We start from the raw sequence: 26547 nt of genomic DNA on the forward strand, positions 1-26547 counted from the left end.
TTGTTAGTCTTGAAAGCACTAAAATACGGTGAACCAACATATCTGAGAAACTGCTTAAGCTTCTTTAGGTCTGAAATGAATATTATGATCAGAAATAGCTACAAGTGAAACATTTAGTCGATGTGAAGCAAGAACAGGTTGTATAGGTCAGGTGAGAGAGCATCTGAATATTGCGCATCAAGAGTAAACAAGAAAATACCGCCTGAAATTCATACAAGAAGAAAACAAATTAAAAAAGAACGTTTTTTCTTTATCTATTTATTTAAATCATAGTTTATTTACAAACATCGCAATTTTCATTTGTACAATTTTTTACAGTAAGTTTTGTTATATAGATAGAAATTCGACTTCAATTCAAGTTTAAAGGACTTCTTTCATAAATCCATGTTACAGTTGATTTTACTTTCTTACCATAAATGGATTTTAGGAGTCATTAACAATTAAGTTATTTTACCTTTGAGAAAACTAGAGGTTTCTATTTCATTGAAGTTTTTAACTCTACTTATGCATATACAATAAAGATAGTTACACACCAGCAAGATTACTGTGTTATTACCTTTGTTTCTTACATCATCAAAGTCAAACATTAAAAGTTTTAGCCAATCACTGTTCATGATAGAGCGCATTCATGAACTTTAAAAGAACAAGACTCCTATTCTGCAGGAGCTACGATACTAACGACAAAAAGCTAAGAGATAATTATAAAAGATATAAAAAAATAACTTATTTTGAAAATGTACAAGGGCCCGTCAGCGAGGGAATCATCGCTGTGGAGGGCTCTACATAAAACCAAAGTGGACTAATTGAGAAGCAGATAGAGGCGATTCCCCGATGCATTTAACGTTACATGTCAGTCCTTACAGCAGCCAGCAAGTCCCCAAGATTCCGGATTCCGGTAGCGAATCTCCGAGACCCGCAGAAGGAAGGAAGGAAGCGTCTGAGGAAGTCTTCGAAAAAACGAACAGCTGACCTTTTTAAAACCTAACATTTGTGAAAGGTGTGAGGTAAAGCATGTAAACAAAAATGACTAACTTTGTTACACCTATTATGTTTAATATTGGCGTCCGATTCGGCGACTTGTGTGCACTGGCGCTGTTCGCAGTGTTATTACTTTTTACAATTTATACTGGATGCGAGTTCTTTATCTTCAGTCGAAGGAGGAACAGCGTCAATCACTTGGCTGAAATGAAACAGTCTTACAAGAAGGAAATCGAAAACGTCAGAGCTCACCAGAAGGATAAAATTGACGTTCTCGAATACGAAAACGACCGATTAAAGAAAGTGATCCTGGCTCAGAATGAAGCGATGAATCAACGCAACAGCGAGATCGAGTCGCTGATTCATCTCGTCAAAGGAATACCATTATTACCAACCAATGGCGCGGATGCAGGAGACCAAAAGGCGAACGCCATTCGGGAGGAAGGAGACAGTCCGAAGAAATGTGATGCTGGACTCGAGCGTCTCCGTGACTTGATTCTCGAGATGAGCTACGAGATGGAGGGACTCCGAATGGATCTGCGGAAAGTCAATAACGATTTCAACGAAACGTTGGATTTTGCGATTACGAGTGCGTACCAGATCGATGAAAAGGTGGAGGAAATGAGCGAAATGATTGGAGAACTTTCCCGGCGAGAGAATTCGATTGAAGAGATGGCCAAGGAAATCCAAAGGAAGGATGAGAGACACCAAGACATGGAGACCCGGCTCGCGACGGCTAATGAGAAGATAGTTTTGTTGCAACGCGAGCTCTTGAATGAACAAAATAAAACGGAGCTGTTGGAAATTGGGGTAACAGAGAAGGATAACAGGATCGAATCTCTGATATGCGAGGTGCACAGGCTTGTGGAAGGAGAGGCACAGACTTCAGGGGAAGTGAAAGGATTGCGAGGGGAAATGGCTTCTGCAAATGCCAAGATAGACAGACTTCAGGAGGACAACTGCCTGAAGGAGAAACGCCTCTCAGAGGCAGAAAGACGGCTGGAACACCTGGCTAATAAGTTCGAGGAAAGGAGTGCAGCAGCAGCGGCAGAAGAGAAGGTGAAGGTGGAGGGACAGGAAGAGAGGCATTCGCAACTGTGTGAGGAAATAGAGAATTTGAAACGACAAATGTATGAGGAACTCAATCATCCAAAGAGATGCATGAAAGAGGCCTCTGAGGAAAAGCTAGGAATCAGTGCCATGCTCCACCAAAGTCTCCTCAGAACGGAATTCGTAATCGAGTTAGGAAGACTCAAGGAACAACTGAGCAAGGGAAAGGATAAGCGAATTCAATTCACAGAGAAGCTGTACCTTAGGAAGAAGTCGAAAACCCCAGGACACGTAGAAACGCTGGTGAACGAAGACCTGAGACATCTGACGAGCTCTGAAGAAATAGATGGTTTAAGTAGAACCATAGAAGGCCTCCATGGCAAAGACTCAGAAGAGGTTCTAGGGTCAAAGGACTGGCAAATGCAGAGTTTATGTGAAGCGATTGATCACCTCGTGAAACTGCTGAGCCAAGAGGAAGAAAACAAAGACAGGGCAGCTGCGGTGGAAATGGTTGCCGACCTACGAGAACAAAAGAGGGTCCTGGGCTTCACGAAGAGAGACATGACTGTGAAAGCACATATTGATACTCACATTCATGTCCTCAATAGAGCGCGAGGAAAAGATATCCAAATCCAGATGGATAAGATTCTCGATTGTGTGTGTCAACCAAAACCTGGCACTGAGGACATCAATATTCTGGAGAACAACGTCCTACCAAGTACCCAAGAGGAAAACAAAGACAGGGCAGCTGCGGTGGAAATGGTTGCCAATCTTCGAAAACAAAAGAGGCTCCTGGGTTTCACGAAGGAAGACATGACTATAAAAGCACATATTGATACTCACATTCATGTCCTCAGTAGAGCGCAAGGAAAGGATATCCATACCCAGATGGATAAGATTCTCAATTGTGTGTGTCAATCAACACTTGGCACTGAGGACATCAATATTCTGGAGAACAATGTCCTACCAGCTACCCAGGATGAAGAAGTCCTCCTTGATCCAAAATACACAACAGAAGAGCTTATTTCCTCTCAGGAGGAGGTTACACCTGCCAAAGAAGAAACCTCCAGTATTTCAAAGATTATAATTTCAGAGGGATTCGTGCTTGTTTCCACTACTCAGGCTGGCCCAGTTGTTCCAGAAGAGTCCTGTCCCACTCCTCAGGCCGCCCCAACTGTTTCAGAAGACCTCTGTCTCACTCCCCAGGCTGCCCCAATTGTTCTAGAAGAGCTACTCGTGAGGAAAGAAAGGGATGCCTTCCATGTAGAGGGAGCAGCTTTCAGTGGGGATGAACAAGCACTCCATAATGACAGAGAGGCCCTTAATATGGAGAGGTTGGCCCATATTAAGGAGAAAGAAGCCTTTGCGGCAGAAAGAGAAGCCTTCTACAGACACAAAGAAGAATTTGATGAGGACAAGGATGCCTTCCTAAGAGAGGTGGCAAATTTCTACAGGGAAAAGGAAGAATTAGAGCAGCTCACTACAAAAATAGAAAATGTGGCAAAATTACACAAAGATAAACAGGAAACATTAGACAGAATAGAACAGGAACTTGTTCAGAAAACGATATGCTTCGAAGAAATGAAAGCAGACTTTCTTCAAGAAAAAGTAGAATTTCAAAACGAAAAAGAAGTTATTTTAGAAAGAGAACAGGAAACCATTCAATGTATAGAGAAGTTAGAAAACATCATGAGGGAAGTGCAGGGAGGGAAGCATTTGAATTGGAGTATGACAAAAAAGAGGGAAGTCCAGATGCAAAAGAAGATTGACGAACTTGAAAAGACCATTCAAGAAAAACACAAATTATTGATGAAAAGTGAGATAATGAAATGTGACCTTTTGCAGGTACTTTTCAATACAGGTTTAGTTAACGAAAACACTGTACAACAATTGTTGAATGATACGAAAGATCTACTCCCAATACAATAAACAAAATGCTTGGACCTGCACCCAAGAAGCTAAAGACTGACGAACGGATTGCGGTTGGGGGGCTGCTGACTGTTCTTTGGCCATAATAGACATGGATTGGACGGAAAGCGAGACTTGGCCTGGATCATTAAAAGCTGAAGGCTAGCGAAAAGCCGGCAGTTGGGGGGCTGCTGGTTGTTCTTTGGCCCTAGAGGGAAAGGATTGGAAGAAAAGCGAAACTTGGCCTAGATCATCTGAAGCAGAAGGGTGGCGAACGGCCAGCAGTTGGGGGGCTGCTGGTTATTCTTAAGCCCTAGAAGACATGGATTGGAAGAAAAGAAAGACTTAGCCTGGATCATCTGAAGCAGAAAGGTGGCGAACGGCCAGCAGTTGGGGGGCTGCTGGTTGTTCTTAAGCCCTAGAAGACATGGATTGGAAGAAAAGCGAGACTTGGCCTGGATCATCTGAAGCAGAAGGGTTGGGAATGGCCAGCAGTTGGGGGGCTGCTGGTTGTTTTTCAGCCCTAGAAGACATGGATTGGAAGAAAAGCGAGACTTAGTCTGGATCATCTGAAGCAGAAGGGTGGCAAACGGCCAGCAGTTGGGGGGCTGCTGGTTGTTCTTAAACCCTAGAAGACATAGATTGGAAGAAAAGCGAGACTTGGCCTGGATCATCTGAAGCAGAAGGGTGGCGAACGGCCAGCAGTTGGGGGGCTGCTGGTTGTTCTTAAACCATAGAAGACATGGATTGGAAGAAAAGCGAGACTTGGCCTGGATCATCTGAAGCAGAAGTTTGGCGAACGGCCAGCAGTTGGGGGGCTGCTGGTTGTTCTTAAGCCCTAGAAGACATGGATTGGAAGAAAAGCGAGACTTAACCTGGATCATCTGAAGTAGAAGGGTGGCGAACAGCCAGCAGTTGGGGGCTGGGGGGGGGGCTTGGTTGTTCTTAACCCTAGAAGGACATGGATTGGAAGAAAAGCGAGACTGGCCTGGATCATCTGAAGCAGAAGGGTGGCGAACGGCCCCAGCAGTTGGGGGGCTGCTGGTTGTTCTTAAACCCTAGAGACCTATATTGGAAGAAAGCGAGGACTTGGCCTGGATCATCTGAAGCAGATGGGTGGCGACCCGGCAGCAGTTGGGGGGGCTGCTGGTAGTTCTTAAACCCTAGAAGACATATATTGGAAGAAAAGCGAGACTTGGCCTGGATCATCTGAAGCAGAAGGGTGGCGAACGGCCAGCAGTTGGGGGGCTGCTGGTTGTTCTTAAACCCTAGAAGACATGGATTGGAAGAAAAGCGAGACTTGGCCTGGATCATCTGAAGCAGAAGGGTGGCAAACGACCAGCAATTGGGGGGCTGCTGATTGTTCTTAAACCCTAGAAGACATGGATTAGAAGAAAAGCGAGACTTGGCCAGGATCATCTGAAGCAGATGGGTGGCGAACGGCCAGCAGTTGGGGGGCTGCTGGTTGTTCTTAAACCCTAGAAGACATATATTGGAAGAAAAGCGAGACTTGGCCTGGATCATCTGAAGCAGAAGGGTGGCGAACGGCCAGCAGTTGGGGGGCTGCTGGTTGTTCTTAAACCCTAGAAGACATGGATTGGAAGAAAAGCGAGACTTGGCCTGGATCATCAGAAGCAGAAGGGTTTCAAACGACCAGCAGTTGGGGGGCTGCTGGTTGTTCTTAAACCCTAGAAGACATAGATTGGAAGAAAAGCGAGACTTGGCCTGGATCATCTGAAGCAGAAGGGTGGCGAACGGCCAGCAGTTGGGGGGCTGCTGGTTGTTCTTAAACCCTAGAAGACATAGATTGGAAGAAAAGCGAGACTTGGCCTGGATCATCTGAAGCAGAAGGGTGGCGAACGACCAGCAGTTGGGGGGTTGCTGGTTGTTCTTAAACCCTAGAAGACATGGATTGGAAGAAAAGCGAGAATTGGCCTGGATCATCAGAAGCAGAAGGGTTTCAAACGACCAGCAGTTGGGGGGCTGCTGGTTGTTCTTAAACCCTAGAAGACATAGATTGGAAGAAAAGCGAGACTTGGCCTGGATCATCTGAAGCAGAAGGGTGGCGAACGGCCAGCAGTTGGGGGGCTGCTGGTTGTTCTTAAACCCTAGAAGACATGGATTGGAAGAAAAGCGAGACTTGGCCTGGATCATCAGAAGCAGAAGGGTTTCAAACGACCAGCAGTTGGGGGGCTGCTGGTTGTTCTTAAACCCTAGAAGACATAGATTGGAAGAAAAGCGAGACTTGGCCAGGATCATCTAAAGCAGATGCGTGGCGAACGGCCAGCAGTTGGGGGGATGCTGGTTGTTCTTAAACCCTTGAAGACATAGATTGGAAGAAAAGCGAGACTTGGCCTGGATCATCTGAAGCAGATGGGTGGCGAACGGCCAGCAGTTGGGGGGCTGCTGGTTGTTCTTAAACCCTAGAAGACATAGATTGGAAGAAAAGCGAGACTTGGCCAGGATCATCTGAAGCAGAAGGGTGGCAAACGGCCAACAGTTGGGGGGCTGCTGGTTGTTCTTAAACCCTAGAAGACATAGATTGGAAGAAAAGCGAGACTTGGCAAAGATCATCTGAAGCAGATGGGTGGCGAACGGCCAGCAGTTGGGGGGCTGCTGGTTGTTCTTAAACCCTAGAAGACATAGATTGGAAGAAAAGCGAGACTTGGCCAGGATCATCTGAAGCAGAAGGGTGGCAAACGGCCAGCAGTTGGGGGGCTGCTGGTTGTTCTTAAACCCTAGAAGACATAGATTGGAAGAAAAGCGAGACTTGGCCTGGATCATCTGAAGCAGAAGGGTGGCGAACAGCCAGCAGTTGGGGGGCTGCTGGTTGTTCTTAAACCCTAGAAGACATAGATTGGAAGAAAAGGGAGACTTGGCCTGGATCATCTGAAGCAGATGGGTGGCGAACGGCCAGCAGTTGGGGGGCTGCTGGTTGTTGTTAAACCCTAGAAGACATGGATTGGAAGAAAAGCAAGACTTGGCCTGGATCATCTGAAGCAGAAGGGTGGCAAACGACCAGCAGTTGGTGGTCTGCTGGTTGTTGTTAAACCCTAGAAGACATGGATTGGAAGAAAAGCAAGACTTGGCCTGGATCATCTGAAGCAGATGGGTGGCGAACGGCCAGCAGTTGGGGGGCTGCTGGTTGTTCTTAAACCCTAGAAGACATAGATTGGAAGAAAAGGGAGACTTGGCCTGGATCATCTGAAGCAGATGGGTGGCGAACGGCCAGCAGTTGGGGGGCTGCTGGTTATTGTTAAACCCTAGAAGACATTGATTGGAAGAAAAGCAAGACTTGGCCTGGATCATCTGAAGCAGAAGGGTGGCAAACGACCAGCAGTTGGGGGGCTGCTGGTTGTTGTTAAACCCTAGAAGACATGGATTAGAAGAAAAGCGAGACTTGGCCTGGATCATCAGAAGCAGAGGGGTGGCAAACGACCAGCAGTTGGGGGGCTGCTGGTTGTTGTTAAACCCTAGAAGACATGGATTAGAAGAAAAGCAAGACTTGGCCTGGATCATCTGAAGCAGATGGGTGGCGAACGACCAGCAGTTGGGGGGCTGCTGGTTGTTGTTAAACCCTAGAAGACATGGATTGGAAAAAAAGCAAGACTTGGCCTGGATCATCTGAAGCAGAAGGGTGGCAAACGACCAGCAGTTGGGGGGCTGCTGGTTGTTCTTAAACCCTAGAAGACATGGATTAGAAGAAAAGCGAGACTTGGCCTGGATCATCAGAAGCAGAGGGGTGGCAAACGACCAGCAGTTGGGGGGCTGCTGGTTGTTGTTAAACCCTAGAAGACATTGATTGGAAGAAAAGCAAGACTTGGCCTGGATCATCTGAAGCAGAAGGGTGGCAAACGACCAGCAGTTGGGGGGCTGCTGGTTGTTCTTAAACCCTAGAAGACATGGATTAGAAGAAAAGCGAGACTTGGCCTGGATCATCAGAAGCAGAGGGGTGTAAACGACCAGCAGTTGGGGGGCTGCTGGTTGTTCCTTAAACCCTAGAAGACATGGATTAGAAGAAAAGCGAGACTTGGCCTGATCTCGAAGCAGATTGGGTGGCAAACGACCAGAGTTGGGGGCTGCTGGTTGTTGTTAAACCTAGAAGACATGGATTGGAAGAAAAGCAAGACTTGGCCTGGATCATCTGAAGCAGAAGGGTGGCAAACGACCAGCAGTTGGGGGGCTGCTGGTTGTTGTTAAACCCTAGAAGACATGGATTAGAAGAAAAGCAAGACTTGGCCTGGATCATCTGAAGCAGATGGGTGGCAAACCGACAGCAGTTGGGGGGCTGCTGGTTGTTGTTAAAACCCTAGAAGACATGGATTGGGAAGAAAAGCGAGACTTGCCTGGATCATCTGAAGCAGAAGGGTGGCAAACGATCAGCAGTTGGGGGGCTGCTGGTTGTTTTTCTTAAACCCTAGAAGACATGGATTAGAAGAAAAAGAAAACGAGACTTGGCCTGGATCATCAGAAGCAGAGGGGTGGCAAACGACCAGCAGTTGGGGGCTGCTGGTGTTGTTAAACCCTAGAAGACATGGATTAGAAGAAAAGGGATGACTTTGGCCTGGATCATCTGAAGCAGAAGGGTGGCAAACGACAGCAGTTGGGGGGCTGCTGGTTGTTGTTAAACCCTAGAAGACATGGATTGAAAGAAAAGCGAGACTTGGCCTGGATCATCTGAAGCAGAAGGGTGGCAAACGGACAGCAGTTGGGGGGCTGCTGGTTGTTCTTAAGCCCTAAAGAACATGGATTGGAAGAAAAGCGACTTGGACCTGGATCATCTGAGCAGATGGGTGGCGAACGCCAGCAGTTGGGGGGTGGGGGCTGCTGGTTGTTCTTAAGCCCTAGAAGACATGGATTGGAAGAAAAGCGAGACTTGGCCTGGATCATCTGAAGCGAAGGGTGGCGACGGCCAGCAGTTGGGGGGCTGCTGGTTGTTTCTTAAACCCTAGAAGACATAGATTGGAAGAAAGCGAGACTTGGCCTGGATCATCTGAAGCAGAAGGGTGGCGAACGGCCAGCAGTTGGGGGGCTGCTGGTTGTTCTTAAGCCCTAGAAGACATGGATTGGAAGAAAAGCGAGACTTGGCCTGGATCATCTGAAGCAGAAGGGTGGCGAACGGCCAGCAGTTGGGGGGCTGCTGGTTGTTCTTAAACCCTAGAAAGACATAGATTGGAAGAAGCGAGACTTGGCCAGGATCATCTGAAGCAGAAGGGTGGCGAACGGCCAGCAGTTGGGGGCTGCTGTTGTTCTTAAGCCCTAGAAGCATGGATTGGGGAAGAAAAGCGAGACTTGGCCTGGATCATCTGAAAGCAGAAGGGTGGCGAAACGGCCAGCAGCTGGGGGGCTGCTGGTTGTTCTTAAACCCTAGAAGACATAGATTGGAAGAAAAGCAAGACTTGGCCTGGATCATCTGAAGCAGAAGGGTGGCGAACGGCCAGCAGTTGGGGGGCTGCTGGTTGTTCTTAAACCCTAGAAGACATACATTGGAAGAAAAGCGAGACTTGGCCAGGATCATCTGAAGCAGAAGGGTGGCGAACGGCCAGCAGTTGCGGGGCTGCTGGTTGTTCTTAACCCTAGAACATGGATTAGAAGAAAAGCGAGACTTGGCCTGGATCATCTGAACGCAGAAGGAAGGGTGGGCGAACGGCCAGCAGTTTGGGGGCTGCTGGTGTTCTTAAACCCTAGAAGACATGGATTGGAAGAAAAGCGAGACTTGGCCTGGATCATCTGAAGCAGAAGGGTGGCCAGCAGTTGGGGGGCTGCTGGTTGTTCTTAAACCCTAGAAGACATATATTGGAAGAAAAGCGAGCTTGGCCCGGATCTCTAAGCAGAAGGGTGGCGAACGGCCAGCAGTTGCAGGCTGTGTTGTTCTTAACCCAAGAAGATATATTGGAAGAAAAGCGAGACTTGGGCTTGGATCATCTGGAAGCGAAGGGTGGCGAACGGCCAGCATTGGGGTTGCCCCTGCTGGTTGTTCTTAAACCCAAGAAGACATAAATTGGAAGAAAAAGCCAGACTGGCTTGGATCATCTGAAGCAGAAGGGTGGCGAACGGCCAGCAGTTGGGGGCTGCTGGTTGTTCTTAAACCCTAGAAGACATAGATTGGAAGAAAAGCGAGACTTGGCAAAGATCATCTGAAGCAGAAGGGTGGCCAACGGCCAGCAGTTGGGGGGCTGCTGGTTGTTCTTTAACCCTAGAAGACATGGACTGGAAGAAAAGCGAGACTTGGCCAGGATCATCTGAAGCAGAAGGGTGGTGAACGGCCAGCAGTTGGGGGGCTGCTGGTTGTTCTTAAACCCTAGAAGACATGGATTGGAAGAAAAGCGAGACTTGGCCTGGATCATCTGAAGCAGAAGGGTGGCGAACGGCCAGCAGTTGGGGGGCTGCCGGTTGTTCTTAAACCCTAGAAGACATGGATTGGAAGAAAAGCGAGACTTGGCCCGGATTATCTGAAGCAGAAGGGTGGTGAACGACCAGCAGTTGGGGGACTGCTGGTTGTTCTTAAGCCCTAGAAGACATGGATTGGAAGAAAAGCGAGACTTGGCCTGGATCATCTGAAGCAGAAGGGTGGCGAACGGCCAGCAGTTGGGGGGCTGCTGGTTGTTCTTAAACCCTAGAAGACATAGATTGGAAGAAAAGCGAGACTTGGCCAGGATCATCTGAAGCAGAAGGGTGGCGAACGGCCAGCAGTTGGGGGGCTGCTGGTTGTTCTTAAGCCCTAGAAGACATGGATTGGAAGAAAAGGGAGACTTGGCCTGGATCATCTGAAGCAGATGGGTGGCGAACGGCCAGCAGTTGGGGGGCTGCTGGTTGTTGTTAAACCCTTGAAGACATGGATTGGAAGAAAAGCAAGACTTGGCCTGGATCATCTGAAGCAGAAGGGTGGCAAACGACCAGCAGTTGGGGGGCTGCTGGTTGTTGTTTAAACCCATAGAAGACATGGATTGGAAGAAAAGCAAGACTTGGCCTGGATCATCTGAAGCAGATGGGTGGCGAACGGCCAGCAGTTGGGGGGCTGCTGGTTGTTCTTAAACCCTAGAAGACATAGATTGGAAGAAAAGGGAGACTTGGCCTGGATCATCTGAAGCAGATGGGTGGCGAAAACGGCCAGCAGTTGGGGGCTGCTGGTTTATTGTTAACCCTAGAAGGACATTGATTGGAAGAAAAGCAAGACTTGGCCTGGATCATCTGAAGCAGAAGGGTGGCAAACGACCAGCAGTTGGGGGGCTGCTGGTTGTTCTTAAACCCTAGAAGACATGGATTAGAAGAAAAAAAAGCGAGACTTGGCCTGGATCATCAGAAGCAGAGGGGTGGCAAACGACCAGCAGTTGGGGGCGGGGGCTGCTGGTTGTTGTTAAACCCTAGAAGACATGGATTAGAAGAAAAGCAAGACTTGGCCTGGATCATCTGAAGCAGATGGGTGGCAAACGACCAGCAGTTGGGGGGCTGCTGGTTGTTGTTAAACACTAGAAGACATGGTGGATTGGAAAAAAAAGCAAGACTTGGCTGGTATCATTCCTTGAAGCAGAAGGGTGGTGGCAAACGACCAGCAGTTGGGGGGCGCGGGCCGGCTGCTGGTGTTCGTAAACCCATAGAAGAAATGGATTAGAAGAAAGCGAGACTTGGCCTGGATCATCATGAAGCAGAGGGGTGGCAAACGACCAGCAGTTGGGGGGCTGCTGTTGTTGTTAAACCCTAGAAGACATTGATTGGAAGAAAAGCAAGACTTGGCCTGGATCATCTGAAGCAGAAGGGTGGCAAACGACCAGCAGTTGGGGGGCTGCTGGTTGTTCTTAAACCCTAGAAGACATGGATTAGAAGAAAAGCGAGACTTGGCCTGGATCATCAGAAGCAGAGGGGTGGCAAACGACCAGCAGTTGGGGGGCTGCTGGTTGTTGTTAAACCCTAGAAAACATTGATTGAAGCAAAACAAGACTTGGCCTGATCATCTGAAGCAGAAGGGTGGCAAACGACCAGCAGTTGGGGGGCTGCTGGTTGTTCTTAAACCCTAGAAGACATGGATTAGAAGAAAAGCGAGACTTGGCCTGGATCATCAGAAGCAGAGGGGTGGCAAACGACCAGCAGTTGGGGGGCTGCTGGTTATTCTTAAACCCTAGAAGACATGGATTAGAAGAAAAGCGAGACTTGGCCTGGATCATCAGAAGCAGATGGGTGGCAAACGACCAGCAGTTGGGGGGCTGCTGGTTGTTGTTAAACCCTAGAAGACATGGATTGGAAGAAAAGCAAGACTTGGCCTGGATCATCTGAAGCAGAAGGGTGGCAAACGACCAGCAGTTGGGGGGCTGCTGGTTGTTGTTAAACCCTAGAAGACATGGATTAGAAGAAAAGCAAGACTTGGCCTGGATCATCTGAAGCAGATGGGTGGCAAACGACCAGCAGTTGGGGGGCTGCTGGTTGTTGTTAAACCCTAGAAGACATGGATTGGAAGAAAAGCGAGACTTGGCCTGGATCATCTGAAGCAGAAGGGTGGCAAACGACCAGCAGTTGGGGGGCTGCTGGTTGTTCTTAAACCCTAGAAGACATGGATTAGAAGAAAAGCGAGACTTGGCCTGGATCATCTGAAGCAGAGGGGTGGCAAACGACCAGCAGTTGGGGGGCTGCTGGTTGTTGTTAAACCCTAGAAGACATGGATTAGAATAAAAGCGAGACTTGGCCTGGATCATCTGAAGCAGAAGGGTGGCAAACGACCAGCAGTTGGGGGGCTGCTGGTTGTTGTTAAACCCTAGAAGACATGGATTGAAAGAAAAGCGAGACTTGGCCTGGATCATCTGAAGCAGAAGGGTGGCAAACGGACAGCAGTTGGGGGGCTGCTGGTTGTTCTTAAGCCCTAGAAGACATGGATTGGAAGAAAAGCGAGACTTGGCCTGGATCATCTGAAGCAGATGGGTGGCAAACGGCCAGCAGTTGGGGGGATGCTGGTTGTTCTTAAGCCCTAGAAGACATGGATTGGAAGAAAAGCGAGACTTGGCCTGGATCATCTGAAGCAGAAGGGTGGCGAACGGCCAGCAGTTGGGGGGCTGCTGGTTGTTCTTAAACCCTAGAAGACATAGATTGGAAGAAAAGCGAGACTTGGCCTGGATCATCTGAAGCAGAAGGGTGGCGAACGGCCAGCAGTTGGGGGGCTGCTGGTTGTTCTTAAGCCCTAGAAGACATGGATTGGAAGAAAAGCGAGACTTGGCCTGGATCATCTGAAGCAGAAGGGTGGCGAACGGCCAGCAGTTGGGGGGCTGCTGGTTGTTCTTAAACCCTAGAAGACATAGATTGGAAGAAAAGCGAGACTTGGCCAGGATCATCTAAAGCAGAAGGGTGGCGAACGGCCAGCAGTTGGGGGGCTGCTGGTTGTTCTTAAGCCCTAGAAGACATGGATTGGAAGAAAAGCGAGACTTGGCCTGGATCATCTGAAGCAGAAGGGTGGCGAACGGCCAGCAGCTGGGGGGCTGCTGATTGTTCTTAAACCCTAGAAGACATAGATTGGAAGAAAAGCAAGACTTGGCCTGGATCATCTGAAGCAGAAGGGTGGCGAACGGCCAGCAGTTGGGGGGCTGCTGGTTGTTCTTAAACCCTAGAAGACATACATTGGAAGAAAAGCGAGACTTGGCCAGGATCATCTGAAGCAGAAGGGTGGCGAACGGCCAGCAGTTGCGGGGCTGCTGGTTGTTCTTAAACCCTAGAAGACATGGATTAGAAGAAAAGCGAGACTTGGCCTGGATCATCTGAAGCAGAAGGGTGGCGAACGGCCAGCAGTTGGGGGGCTGCTGGTTGTTCTTAAACCCTAGAAGACATGGATTGGAAGAAAAGCGAGACTTGGCCTGGATCATCTGAAGCAGAAGGGTGGCCAGCAGTTGGGGGGCTGCTGGTTGTTCTTAAACCCTAGAAGACATATATTGGAAGAAAAGCGAGACTTGGCCCGGATCATCTGAAGCAGAAGGGTGGCGAACGGCCAGCAGTTGCAGGGCTGCTGGTTGTTCTTAAACCCAAGAAGATATAAATTGGAAGAAAAGCGAGACTTGGCTTGGATCATCTGAAGCAGAAGGGTGGCGAACGGCCAGCAGTTGGGGGCTGCTGGTTGTACTTAAACCCAAGAAGACATAAATTGGAAGAAAAGCCAGACTTGGCTTGGATCATCTGAAGCAGAAGGGTGGCGAACGGCCAGCAGTTGGGGGCTGCTGGTTGTTCTTAAACCCTAGAAGACATAGATTGGAAGAAAAGCGAGACTTGGCAAAGATCATCTGAAGCAGAAGGGTGGCGAACGGCCAGCAGTTGGGGGGCTGCTGGTTGTTCTTTAACCCTAGAAGACATGGACTGGAAGAAAAGCGAGACTTGGCCAGGATCATCTGAAGCAGAAGAGTGGTGAACGACCAGCAGTTGGGGGACTGCTGGTTGTTCTTAAGCCCTAGAAGACATAGATTGGAAGAAAAGCGAGACTTGGCCTGGATCATCTGAAGCAGAAGGGTGGCGAACGGCCAGCAGTTGGGGGCTGCTGGTTTTTGGTTTTTTTTTTTTCTTAAACCCTCCGAAGAAAACATAGATTGGAAGAAAAGCGGGAGACTTGGCCTGGGATCATCTGAAGCAGAAGGGTGGTCGAACGGCCAGCAGTTGGGGGGCTGCTGGTTGTTCTTAAACCGTAGAAGACATAGATTGGAAGAAAAGCGAGACTTGGCCAGGATCATCTGAAGCAGAAGGGTAGCGCACGGCCAGCAGTTGAGGGGCTGCTGGTTGTTCTTAAGCCCTAGAAGACATAGATTGGAAGAAAAGCGAGACTTGGCCAGGATCATCTGAAGCAGAAGTGTGGCGAACGGACAGCAGTTGGGGGACTGCTGGTTGTTCTTAAGCCCTAGAAGACATAGATTGGAAGAAAAGCGAGACTTGGCCAGGATTATTTGAAGCAGAAGGGTGGCGAACGACAAGCCGTTTGGGGGAAACTGGGCTGGTTGTTCTTAAGTCCCTAATAAGACATGATTGGAAGAAAAGGAGACTTTGCCCCGGAATTATTCTTGAGCAGAAGTTGGGGTGGTGACCGACCATCAGGTTGGGTTGACTTGGCTGGTTGTCTTAAGCCCTAGAAGACATAGATTGGAAGAAAAGTGAGACTTTGGCCTTATCATCTGAAGCAGAAAGGGTGGTGAACGGACCAGCAGTTGGGGGGGGGATGCTGGTTGTTCTTAAAACCCTAGAAGACATAGATGGAAGAAAAGCGAGACTTGGCCAGGATCATCGAGCAGACGGGTGGCGCGAAACGGCCAGCAGTTGGGGGACTGTGGTTGTTCTTAAGCCATAGAAAAGACAGAGATTGGAAGAAAAAAGCGAGATTGGCCAGGATTATCTGAAGCAGAAGGGTGGCGAACGGTCAGCAGATGGGGGACTGCTGGTTGTTCTTAAGCCCTAGAAGACATAGATTGGAAGAAAAGCGAGACTTAGCCAGGATTATCTGAAGCAGAAGGGTGGTGAACGACCAGCAGTTGGGGGACTGCTGGTTGTTCTTAAGCCTTAGAAGACATAGATTGGAAGAAAAGCGAGACTTGGCCAGGATCATCTGAAGCAGAGAGGTGGCGAACGGCCAGCAGTTGGGGGGCTGCTGGTTGTTCTTAAACCCTAGAAGACATACATTGGAAGAAAAGCGAGACTTGGCCAGGATCATCTGAAGCAGAAGGGTGGCGAACGGCCAGCAGTTGGGGGGGCTGCTTGTTGTTCTTAAACCCTAGAAGACATGGATTGGAAGAAAAGCGAGACTTGGCCTGGATCATCTGAAGCAGAAGGGTGGCGAACGGCCAGCAGTTGGGGGGCTGCTGGTTGTTCTTAAACCCTAGAAGACATGGATTGGAAGAAAAGCGAGACTTGGCCTGGATCATATGAAGCAGAAAGGTGGTGAACAGCCAGCAGTTGGGGGGCTGCTGGTTTTTCTTAAACCCTAGAAGACATAGATTGGAAGAAATGCAAGACTTGGCCTGGATCATCTGAAGCAGAAAGGTGGCGAACAGCCAACTTTTGGGGGGCTGCTGGTCGTTCTTAAACCCTAGAAGACATAGATTGGAAGAAAAGCGAGACTAGGCCTGGATCATCTGGAGCATAAGGGTGGCGAACGGCCAGCAGTTGGGGGGCTGCTGGTTGTTTTTAAGCCCTAGAAGATATGGATTGGAAGAAAAGCGAGACTTGGCCTGGATCATCTGGAGCATAAGGGTGGCGAACGGCCAGCAGTTGGGGGCTGCTGGTTGTTTTTAAGCTCTAGAAGACATGGATTGGAAAAAAAGCAAGACTTGGCCTGGATCATCAGAAGCAGAAGGGTGGCGAACGGCCAGCATTTTGGGGGCTGCTTTTTGTTCTTAGGCCCTAGAGGACATGGATTGGAAGAAAAGCAAGACTTGGCTTGAATCATCTGAAGCAGAAGGGTGGCGAACGGCCAGCAGTTGGGGGGATGCGGGATGTTCTTAAACCCTAGAAGACATGGATTGGAAGAAAAGCAAGACTTGGCTTGGATCATCTGAAGCAGAAGGGTGGCGAACGGCCAGCAGTTGGGGGGATGCGGGATGTTCTTAAACCCTAGAAGACATGGATTGGAAGAAAAGCGAGATTTGGCTTGGTTATTCTGAAGAAGGGTGTCGAACGACCAGCAGTTGGAGGGCTGCTGGTTGTTCTTAAACCCTAGAAGACATGGATTGGAAGAAAAGCAAGACTTGGCCTGGATCATCTGAAGCAGAAGGGTGGCGAATGGCCAGTAGCTGGGCGGCTGCTGGTTGTTCTTAAATCCTAGAAGACATAGATTGGAAGAAAAGCAAGACTTGGCCTGGATCATCTGAAGCAGAAGGGTGGGGAACGGCCAGCAGTTGGGGGGTTGCTGGTTGTTCTTAAACCCTAGAAGACATGGATTAGAATAAAATTGAGACTTGGCCAGGATCATCTGAAGCAGAAGGGTGGCGAACGGCCAGTAGTTGGGGGGCTGCTGGTTGTTCTTAAACCCTAGAAGACATGGATTGGAAGAAAAGCGAGACTTGGCCAGGATCATCTGAAGCAGAGAGGTGGCGAACGGCCAGCAGTTGGGGGGCTGCTGGTTGTTGCCTCAGCTAGAGACAGACTGATTGGAGAAAAGCGAGACTTGGCCTGGATCATCTAAAGCAGAGGGGTGGCGAACGGCCAGCAGTTGGGGGGTTTCTTGTTGTTCTTAAACCCTAGAAGACATAGATTGGAAGAAAAGCAAGATTTAGCCTGGATCATCTGAAGCAGAAGAGTGGCGATTGGCCAGCAGTTGGGGGGCTGCTTGTTGGTTCTTAAACCCTAGAAGACATAGATTGGAAGAAAAGCGAGACTTGGCTTGGATCATCTGAAGCAGAAGGGTGGCGAACGGCCAGCAGTTGGGGGGCTGCTGGTTTTTCTTAAGCCCGAGAAGACATGGATTGGAAGAAAAGCGAGACATAACCTGGATCATCTGGAGCATAAGGATGGCGAACGGCCAGCAGTTCGGGGTATGCTGGTTGTTCTTTAGCCATAGAAAACATGGATTGGAAGAAATGCGAGACTTTGCCTGGATCATCTGAAGCAGAAAGGTGGCGAACGGCCAGCAGTTGGAGGGCTGCTGGTTTTTCTTTAGCCCTAGAAGACATGGATTGGAAGAAAAGCAAGACTTGGCCTGGATCATCTGAAGCAGAAGAGTGGTGAACGGCTAGCAGTTGGGGGGGCTGCTGGTTGTTCTTTAGCCCTATAAGACATGGATTGGAAGGAAAGCATGACTTGGCCTGGATCACTAGCAGAAGGATGGCGAATGACCAGCATTTGGAGGGCTGCTGGTTGTTCACTTGCGCTAGAGACTACAATTGGAAGAAAAGCAACACCCGGCCTGGATCACTAGCAGAAGAATGGCGAATGACCAGCATTTGGGGGGCTACTGGTTGTTCATTTGCGCTAGAGGACTAGGACTGGAAGAAAAGCAACACCCGGCCTGGATCACTAGCAGAAGGATGGCGAATGACCAGCAGTTGTAGGGCTGCTGGTTGTTCACTTGCGCTAGAGACTACGATTGGAAGAAAAGCAACACCCGGCCTGGATCACTAGCAGAAGAATGGCGAATGACCAGCATTTGGGGGGCTACTGGTTGTTCATTTGCGCTAGAGGACTAGGATTGGAAGAAAAGCAACACCCGGCCTGGATCACTAGCAGAAGGATGGCGAATGACCAGCAGATTGGGGGCTGCTTTTTGTTCATTTGTGTTAGACGACTAGGATTGGAAGAAAAGCAACACTTGGCCCAGATCACTAGCAGAAGGATGGCGAATGACCAGCAGTTGGGGGGCTGCTGGTTGTTCATTTGCACTAGAGGACTAGGATTGGAAGAAAAGCAACACTTGGCCCAGATCACTAGCAGAAGGATGGCGAATGACCTGCAGTTGGGGGGCTGCTGATTGTTCATTTGCACTAGAGGACTAGGATTGGAAGAAAAGCAACACTTGGCCCAGATCACTAGCAGAAGGATGGCGAATGACCAGCAGTTGGGGGGCTGCTGATTGTTCATTTGCACTAGAGGACTAGGATTGGAAGGAAAGCAACACTTGGCCTGGATCACTTGCAGAAAGATGGTGAATGACTAGCAGTTGGGGGGCTGCTGGTTGTTCATTTGCGCTAGAGGACTAGGATTGGAAGAAAAGCAACACTTTGCCTGGATCACTAGCAGAAGGATGGCGAATGACCAGCGGTTGGGGGCCTACTGGTTGTTCATTTGCATTAGAGGAGTAAGATTGTAAGGAAATCGAGACTTGGCCTGGATCACTAGCAGACGGATGGCGAATGACCAGCAGTTGGGGGGCTGCTGGTTGTTCATTTGCATTAGAGGACTAGGATTGGAAGAAAAGCAACACTTAGCCTGGATCACTAGCAGAAGGATGGCGAATGGTCAGCAGTTGGGGCTGTTGGTTGTTCATTTGTGCTTGAGGACTAGAATTGGAAGAAAAGCAACACTTGGCCATAGCAGAAGGATGGCGAATGAACTGCAGTTGGGGGGCTGCTGGTTGTTCATTTGCACTAGATGACTAGGATTAAAAGAAAAGCAAGACTTTGCCTGGATCACTAGCAGAAGGATGTCGAACAGCCAGCATTTGGGGGGCTGCTGGTTGCTCATTTGCGGTAGAGGACTAGGATTAGAAGAAAAGCGAGACTTGGTCTGGATTACTAGTAGAAGGATGGCGAATTGCCAGCAGTTAGGTGGCACCTGGTTGTTCATTTGTGGTAGAGGTCTTGGATTAAGAGAAAAGTGAGATTTGGCCTGGATCATTAGAAGCAGAAGGATGGCGAACGGCCAGCAGTTGGGGTGCTTCTGGTTATTCATTTGTCCTAGATATATATATATATAATTCTATATATATATATATATATATATATATATATATATATATATATATTATATATGTATGAATGGGTAAAAAATGTTCTGTAACAACAGAATTCCATCTAATAAATGGAGCCCATAAAAACACCAAAATATAGAGAAAAAGTACTATATTTCAGAGACTGCTGCTGTTTTGGAGGGGATTTTTCGTCAGTTTTTCGTATGTGTTTGTGTCGCTAAGGAGCTGGTTGATTTTGTCAAGGTAGAAGTCTATGTCCATTATTACGATTTTGCCGTCTTTGTCGGATCTACTTATTATAACATCTAACTATTTTAGCGAGTGGATGGCTATCACGAATCTGCGGGGAACAGGATATTTCTTATGCAAGTCAGTTAAAGCATTTAGTAACACTCCTTTTAAACATATCTCTTCACGGTTGTAGTTTTTGTCAGATATGAATTTATCAAAAGCTCCTTAGCGACACAAACACATACGAAAAACTGACGAAAAATCCCCTCCAAAACGTTCCCACAGAATTTTTTCGGAAAGTAAGATTAATTGGCAAAGACAAAAAGAGTATTGAACTATTAGAGAAATTTAAAGTAATTAATCCTAAATTACCCTATTTTTATGGCCTTCCCAAAACTCACAAAGACAATCTTCCATTCAGACCCATCGTTTCATGTGCCGGTGCTTTCAATTACAAAATTTCTAAATGGTTAGCTGGTCTCCTTTCCCCTTTTTTAGGCACTTTTTCTCCCAGTCACATTAAACATTCGGAAGATTTTTGTCACAAATTCAGAGAAGCACATATACCACTTCACAACATAAAACTTTTAAGCCTTGACGTAGATTCCCTGTTCACTAAAGTACCAGTACAGGACGTTCTCCAGTTTTTAAGGGTAAAATTATCCCCCTATTCAGATCATTTCCCATTGGCGCTTGACAAAATAATAAAGCTAGTTGAATTATGTGCATCTAATAACGTATTTTCATTCGGGGAATCATTCTACAAGCAAAAATTCGGGTGTAGTATGGGTAGTCCTTTAAGTCCTGTTCTAGCCAATCTGTACATGGAATACTTTGAAACTACAGTAATAAATGCAATAAAACCCAAAAACATGCTGTGGATGAGATACGTGGATGATATCCTAACATTTTGGGATAATAGGTGGGGCAATTTCAATGAATTCCTCTCGAAATTAAACACATTAGTACCCAGCATCAAATTTAAAGTTGAATGGGAAACAGACAACAAAATTCCTTTTCTTGATGTTTTAATAATCAGAGATACGACAGAATACAAATTTACCATATACAGAAAACCAACGTTCTCACTTTCATACATTCACTACTTTAGCTATCATGACATTACTATCAAGATAGGTGTAGCTAGTAACTTGTTCTTAAGAGCCTTACGAATTTGTTCCCCAGAATTCCTGGAAAAAGAATTTGAACTAATTCGCAAGCAACTTTTTTCGTCTTTAAACTATCCTGACCATATAATTGAGGAAAGCAATTCACAAAGCAAACGTAATTTTCTACCGACCCCCTAAAGACAAGACCAGAGATACACCCAACAATAAAATAATAATTCCCCACCTGGACACGATTAAGAGAATAACCAACCCCCTTGGAAAATCGAACCCTTTTGTATTTACTTACCCAAACACCTTAGCCAAATCCCTGATTAACGTCCAACAAAAGACATCTCCAAAGGACTCTGGGGTATACGAAATCCCATGCCAGGACTGTGACCAATCTTACATCGGATTTACAGGTAAATCCCTTCCCCAGAGATTAATACAACACAAACGGTCAGTTAGGTATGGACAACAGAACTCGGCTATTTTCAACCATATAAATGAACATAACCATAGAATAAACTGGAATTTGTCACGTGTAATTTATAGCAGCAACTGCCGGTACAAGAGTCAAATGATGGAATCGGCCTTAATAAAAGAGAGGCAGGTAATGAACATCTCAAAAGGAGCATGGATTTCGGACACGATCGACAACGTCTTCATTCAACCAACCCTTAAGAAGATTAAAGGAAGATTATCAGCGGGGGTGACTTAAAATGGCTTGTTTGTGGATGGACCTCTTGGTATAAATACCACCTTTTCTGTAAACTTTTCTCATTCATCTACCTGAAGAGGGAGACAGCAGTCTCTGAAATATAGTACTTTTTCTCTATATTTTGGTGTTTTTTATGGGCTCCTTTTATTAGATATATATATATATATATATATATATATATATATATATATATATATATATATCATATATATATATATACATATATATATATATATATATATCTATATATATATATATATATATATATATATATATATATATATATATATATATATATATATATATACATATATATATATATATAACATATATATATATCATGTATATATATATATATATTATATATATATATTATATATATATATATTAAAGGCACTTGTAATAATCTATAACATTAAATAGTGGGGTTGATAACCTTACCTCTTGCCAGTTGTACACAGATGTAAAACGCTGGATTCTTCAAAGATGCTGAAATAAAAAAACAAACAGGAAAGCTTACCTGTGCCTGATTGGGGTCACGACGCATTTTAAAGATCATGAGTTCCAAGTATGTAACGTGCATACATCTGTGCGTCATTTGGTGAGTGTGAGTGCATTATGCGTATCACAGAAAATGACATATAAACTCAGGTATGTGAATTGGCAGAGGAATTGGAATGCCAAGTGTCAAAGGAAACAATAAGTGCTTTTGGAGTAGTACGGGCGATGCAGGACCATCGGCCAACATAACGTTGAGTGAAGATCTTTGAAAAAGTTAATATTTATAGTGACGAAATTCAGCTTCTAGAGAAAGGGAAGTGAGGTGCAGCACACATTCTTTGTTGACGAACTTTATTGTTTTATGGTGTCATAATTATGGTTTCTTTATTTCAGATGGATTCGAATTCACCTTATGGGTTTTCTCTAGACTAATTTTGATTATTGATAAACTATGAATGTTTGGACACTTAGGGGAAAAGGGAATGCTTACTTAAATATGATTTTCAGAGGAATATGATAGTTTAACGTTTCTTTTTCGGTCATGCTTAATTAATTTTATTCCATTTTCCTGTTAGCTAATTTTGGGAAATAAAAAGTATATTTTTGTAACAACAAGAGTTTATATTAGCCCAATTTGAAACTTTGTTTTCAGCCAACTCCAGAAATGGCCTTCAACAAGAAAAGGTAGGCCATGTTACCAGTTAGATATTTGTTTAAATGAGTGTCATTTGACCTCGTTAGAGATTTTTCTTCGTTAGAGATTTTGGTGGCTAGTGGTTAAAAGGTAACGTTTCCGAAGAGACTAGAATTAGATAGGTTAGGCATATTTTGGGGAAAGTGGTTATAATTATGTGTGTACTGAAGTTACTGAAACAATTATGAGCTGAATGCTTTAATCATCATAGCGAGCAAATCATCCACCGCTTTGTATTATCGGTCTTTACCCTGATAACAAAAAGGCAATTTGTGCATAAAGAAGTATGTATTACATTTTTGTGACAGTACCGAGATAGTGCACTGCATAGACAAGCCTTGACTTCACTTGTTTGAATGTTCTATGGCCAATAAGCTACAAATGTCCTTTAATATGTAATTCACTCTGCTTCAGAATTAATATATTTTCATACATGTTAACCAAAGGGGAATTTTTTTTTTATAAGAAATTCTTCGGCTCATGGGCGCGAACCACAGAACCAGGAATTCAGGAAGTACAGTGAAGTGCTCTAAACCACACGCCTATCATGAGAGGTTTAATATATATGAAAATATATGAGAGTGAATTAGATATTAAAGGACATATGTAGCTTAATGTGTATATATGAATCACAGTAATGTGATAAGACTCATAATAATATGGCTACGTGCGACAAAAGAACTACAAAGTTATCAAGGTCGAGGTGGGTTGATGCCGACGCAAAAACAACGAATACCTGAGTGCGACAGGGATTTGTAGGTGAGAAGTGGCGTTAACTTAGACCTCTCGTGATAGCCGTGTGGTTTAGAGCACTTTAGATATTAAAGGATATCTGTAGCTTATTGCATATTAAATATATAATATATATATATATATTATATATATCTATATATATATATATATATATATATATATATATATATATGTTAGATGTCGAATCTACTGGTCACTTTTGTACCAGATACATGTGCAATTGAAATAGCCACAATGCCCTCTTAACTTCTTTGATACTCTTGTCACTACAAAAGCCTGAAGATCCAAGTTCAAAGAAATTTTTGAAGAAATTGTGATGTCCGGTACCGGGAAACGAACCCAGGTCCCATAACCACAATCCTTCTCGTAGTCAGTTCGGCAACGTAACCTCTTTGTGATTATGGGACCTGGGTTCATTTCCTGGTACCAGACGTCACAATTTCTTCAAAAATTCTTTGAATTTGGATCTTCACGCTTTCTAGTGACAAGTGTATTAAAAAAAGAGCAAGGAATTCAAGAAATTAAGAGGGCACTGTGGCTATGACAGTTGCATATATATATATATATATATATTGTATATATATATATATATATATATATATATATACATACATACATATATACATATATATATATATATATATATATATATATATATATATATATATATATTATTCTATATATATATATATGTATATATTATATAATATAATGAATATATATATATATAGTAATATAATAAATATACATGCATATATATATATATATATATATATATATATATATATATATATATATATATGCATGCACAATACCTACATACATCTGAGTATGTCATGCAAAGTACATACATTTAAAAAACTGTATTGCAGAAACCTCGCTCTAGATTCATCCCCCCGAGTTAAAGTATTTGAAAAAACCCTTCAGACTGGGACCGCTATTCTTCAAAAGCTCCATGAAAGTTTATTATTAGCTTAAATAAAGATATACAGCAGTAATAGATAATCACGCGAAGTATGTTTGACGGCCACAGTAGGTGCCGAGTGTCACAAACAGACATGCTCCAGACAGTCTAATAAAATCTTACGCCGAAGCCCTCAAATTTCATCAAAACGAGATATGGAACGTTATCTATATATTGCCAGATCTAAAACTTAAAAAAACGTTTCGTTGGCTCTTCATGGAATATGTTTTGGTATTTCTTTGCTAAAGCTTTTCGAGACTTTAAGATACTCTTCTGTTTCCACTTCCGATTTCGGAAATCTCATTTATTGCCTGGGAACGTTAGTGATAGAGGCTTCGAAAACTTTGATAATAACAATTTTATAAAAAACTCTCTCTCTCTGACCGTGAGAAACATACAAAAGCCTTTAACTCAATCTGAGACCGTCAATAGTCTTCCTATTTCGTTGAAACATTTCCACTTGAGGAATCAGACACAGTATAGCGCCTCAGTGTTGTGGTCGGTTTGGTCTTGGCCTGCCACCTCGGTGGCCGCGAGTTCAATTCTCGGGCATTCCATTGAGGTGTGAGTGATATGTATTTCTGGTAATAAAAGTTCACTCTCGACGTGGTTCGGAAGTCACGTAAAGCCGTTGGTCCCGTTGTGAATAACCACTGGCTCCATGCAACGTAAAAACACCATACAAACAAACAGACACATTATGAGCCGAGCCAAGTGCTTCGAACTACTAACGTATGCAAGTTTTAACAGGTTTAAATCTTAAAAGAGGCTGCAAATTGCTTCAGACTTATTCTTCATGGATTTAAATTCTAGAGATTTGATTTAAATGTTGTTCTCGTGGCATATGATGAAAAGAAGTTAGTTTCAACTTCTAACACAACACAGACGTGTCAGGATACCATCTCAGTGGGATACCTTCCCAGAGAAAGCCAGAGAACTATCGTCAAGAGGCCCTCCTCAAGAGCAGCCTTCCAAGAAAGGAGGCAGGGAAAGTGTCTAGCTGGGAAACATCCCATAGGAGGGTCTCACCTCAGGGCTGGGGTGCCTCGGCTACCTTTTGATGTTTTCCTTTCCTGCAGGTGGGTACTCTTCTGGGGCTGCAGCTCCTGAAGGGAGGCAAGGTTTCTGCTAGGCTGAGATGCGTCCACAGAGAAGGTCTCCACAACAGGGTTGGAGGGCAAGGCTTTTCCTAAGGAAGGCATCCTGGGGGTGGATGGTCTCCAGTCCTCCAATGGGGATGCTTTCTTTCTATGGGGTAGGTCTCTTCAAGGGCTGCCTTCCCAGGAGGGAGGCAAGGTTCCTGTCAAGCCAGGAAGCATCCTTGTAGAGGGTCCTCACCTCAGTGGTGAGACCAGGACATCCTATGGAGTGAACTCCTTCAAGAGTCTCCAGCCACTATCACTGGGGTACTATTGCAGAGGGAGCCAGGCTATCCCTGGCATAATCCCTCGCCTCAGGGTTGGGTGACAAGGTTTCCTAAAGCCCGCCACTAACGTTCAGTTATGCCTGCGCAGTTGAACTGTGCATTTATAACTGAACGTTAGTGTGGTCAACCTGCACAGTTTTTCTGGCCTGCGCAGGCGGCCTGGGTAAATAGCTCATCTCAGTCGATGAACCCCAGGCCAAACGGCTGCGCATGCACATTGCAACATTAATGTGGTGGAGGAAACTTTAACAGTCCCAATTAAGAACACTGAGCTAGGTTTCATTAAATTGAAAAGTGTTTATACCTAAATTGATGATATATTGGAGTTACTTGTTCTCAATAATTGACATGGAAGTTTGAATAATATATAATTATAATTTTGCCGTTTTTTCACAGGTTAAATAATGGTGTATAATGAAGGCTGAAAGTGGCAGCATCATTACTGGATGTCTTTGTAGATTTCATTGGAACCTTCTATATGTATGAGACTTTGCTTTCGCAAGTAAAATCCAAAGGCTATCGTAACAGATTAAGCCTATGTATGTTTATTCGTGGTTATAAACCATATATGCAAGATAGTTTTTCAACGAAAATAAAAATTTATAACAAAATAATGTAAAACAAGAATAGGCTTATATGCATCAATTTATGATTATGCACCATGTATGTAATTCATTTTTAAAATGAGAAGCAAATAATATTCTACTTTCTGGCGGAACAAAATCAAACAATATTGGACTATGTACGTATGTTTCTTCGTCGATTGCATCTCACGGAAGTTCACTTTGAAATGAAATTGTATTAATCAACACACTAATGAAACACAGGAAGACAGTACTAAACTAAGGATTTTCACTCAT

General features: G+C 45.3%; 1 protein-coding gene across 1 annotated transcript; it reads left to right on the forward strand.

Moving 5' to 3' along the window:
* The first annotated feature begins 1185 nt into the window (after positions 1-1185).
* LOC135218994 (GRIP and coiled-coil domain-containing protein 2-like) lies at positions 1186-3957 on the forward strand. The gene has a single exon (XM_064255432.1). The coding sequence runs from the start codon at positions 1186-1188 to the stop codon at positions 3955-3957; it is 2772 nt and encodes a 923-aa protein (XP_064111502.1).
* The last annotated feature ends 22590 nt before the right edge of the window (positions 3958-26547 follow it).

Source organism: Macrobrachium nipponense, chromosome 1 (genome assembly GCF_015104395.2).
Source record: "Macrobrachium nipponense isolate FS-2020 chromosome 1, ASM1510439v2, whole genome shotgun sequence".
Taxonomy (NCBI): Eukaryota; Metazoa; Arthropoda; class Malacostraca; order Decapoda; family Palaemonidae; genus Macrobrachium; species Macrobrachium nipponense.

What these genes read in the sequence shown, in the direction of transcription:
- LOC135218994 (XM_064255432.1), top strand. Translation starts at nt 1,186, where the DNA reads ATGAAACAGTCTTACAAGAAGGAAATCGAAAACGTCAGAGCTCACCAG.